The sequence below is a fragment of the Ailuropoda melanoleuca genome, unplaced genomic scaffold (assembly GCF_002007445.2).
Source record: "Ailuropoda melanoleuca isolate Jingjing unplaced genomic scaffold, ASM200744v2 unplaced-scaffold9802, whole genome shotgun sequence".
NCBI classification, from domain to species: domain Eukaryota; kingdom Metazoa; phylum Chordata; class Mammalia; order Carnivora; family Ursidae; genus Ailuropoda; species Ailuropoda melanoleuca.
In genome coordinates this window covers 1109-3096 of record NW_023255328.1, presented here as the reverse complement: position 1 = coordinate 3096, position 1988 = coordinate 1109, and the positions used below count along the sequence as shown (strand labels likewise).

The following is a 1988-nucleotide window of genomic DNA, read 5'->3' as shown; positions in this document are numbered from 1 at the left end:
AGGGCCTTCCACAGTGCAGTGCTCCCAGCCAATGTCTGGAAATCAGTGAGACAGTGAGCAGGGCTCCCTATATGCTGAGATGACGTCTCTCCTTCTTTCTTGAAGAACCAAGCCAATACAGAAGCACACATCGATGTTACTTTTCCAAAATTTCAGACAAGAAGGAATAAGAAGCAAAAATGAACAATCTTTTATTTTCCTATTTCCTGACCCCGTCACTTGAGTGCTCCATTCTTTCGCCTTTCCAGCAAATTCCTATGCCAATGCCAGAACCCAAACAAGGAGGGAAGATCTCCCAGCTTATTTCCAGGACATGACAAAACTCTTAACTCATGAACTGGGTAACGACAAATGCTGTGGGGGGGGGGATGTGACTCACACACTCAGCCGCCGAAGCGGATGAAACCTTCTATGCCAAGGCAGCCCACCGGACAGCTTCCTCAAGGACACCAAGCTCTGGATAAGGGAGTCATCATCGCAGAGAACAGCCCCCTCCCGTCTCCCCCAAGGAGGCTCCTTGCCCGCTTTTTTCCCCCAACCCTCCCTGGCCCTGCACTCCTTAGAACGCCCAGGGCTGTCTCTTCACACACACACACACACACACACACACACACTAACAGGAAAGAACCAGCAAGCAGCCTCACTTCCTGCCCAGCATCCCGCAGGAGAAGCTGCGGGCCCCACCAAAGCCTGGAAAGGGCCTGGCCACCCCTGGGCCTCAGGCCCCCTCTTCCTCATTGCTCAGAGACTTCACACAGGGCCAGGGAGGAAGGCTGCTGCCTGCGATTGACCTGCAGCAAATACTCCAGCACTTGGAACTTGCTGGTTTCAGCATAGGCCCTGGGACCCCACAGGAACTCGTAGAGGGCAGGGTCGCTGCCGGGCACCTGCTGGCGCTCCAGGTATNTCCCCCAACCCTCCCTGGCCCTGCACTCCTTAGAACGCCCAGGGCTGTCTCTTCACACACACACACACACACACACACACACACTAACAGGAAAGAACCAGCAAGCAGCCTCACTTCCCACCCAGCATCCTGCAGGAGAAGCTGCTGGCCCCACCAAAGCCTGGAAAGGGCCTGGCCACCCCTGGGGCTCAGGACCCCTCTTCCTCATCGCTCACAGCCTCTTCAGACAGGGCCAGGGAGGAACTCGGCTACCTGCTATTGACCCGGAGCAAATACTCCAGCACTTGGAACTTGCTGGTTTCAGCATAGGCCCTGGGACCCCACAGGAACTCGTAGAGGGCAGGGTCGCTGCCGGGCACCTGCTGGCGCTCCAGGTATCCTTCCTGCACCCAGACCTTGGTGAGGAGCTCCCTGGGCTCCCCATAGATAATGTGCTCCCTGCCAGCATACACTCCCATGACCCCCAGCGTTTCCCACACCTCCTCCTCAGGGGCACAGTCATCCTCCAGGAGGATCACCCCCAGAAGCAGCACCAGGAGGCTGGTCTTGGGCATGCCCTGCTCACCGCTCGGCATCCCACCGCACGTGAGGCCCAGGACGGTGACCAGGACGTAGGAGTGGTCGCTGGGGTCCACCTCCTTCACATCCACGCCAAAGACCAGACGCATGCACTCGGACGCTTGGCCGAAGATCACGGGGAAGGCGTCCTGGTAGTCGTTGCCGACCACCTCCAGCATCTCTGCCTGGCTGGTGGGCTGCTGGGTGCGATACTTGAGCAGCAGGAACGCCACCAGGTCAGCCTCCTTCTGCTGGAGTGTATCCTGGAGCAGGGGCTGGGCTTCCTCGGGCTCCTCCAAGCCGCTCGACCCCTCCTCATCTGGGCTGCTGGAGCCATGGTCAGGCTGGCCCCATGCAGTGGCTGCCAGGGCAGTGGGGGAGGGGCAGGCACTCAGCGAGCTCTGAGGAGGACTCTGAGGAGGACTCAGGGACCCAGAAGCAGACTCCTCCCCTAGGGGGATCAGGATTAGGGCAGAGCAGGAGGAGGAGGCAGGGGAGGAGGAAGAGGAGGAAAAAGAAGAGG

At 59.0% G+C, this 1988-nt stretch overlaps 1 protein-coding gene across 1 annotated transcript in view; it reads right to left on the bottom strand.

The window, feature by feature from the left end:
* Positions 1–915: 915 nt before the first annotated feature.
* Positions 916–1988, bottom strand: part of LOC109488754 (melanoma-associated antigen 9) — a gene marked incomplete at its 5' end in the record, with an annotated part of 1474 nt that continues 401 nt past the window's right edge. Inside the window, 1 exon segment of the mRNA XM_034653541.1 lies at positions 916–1916. Within this exon segment, the coding sequence (XP_034509432.1) occupies positions 1096–1916 (821 nt within the window).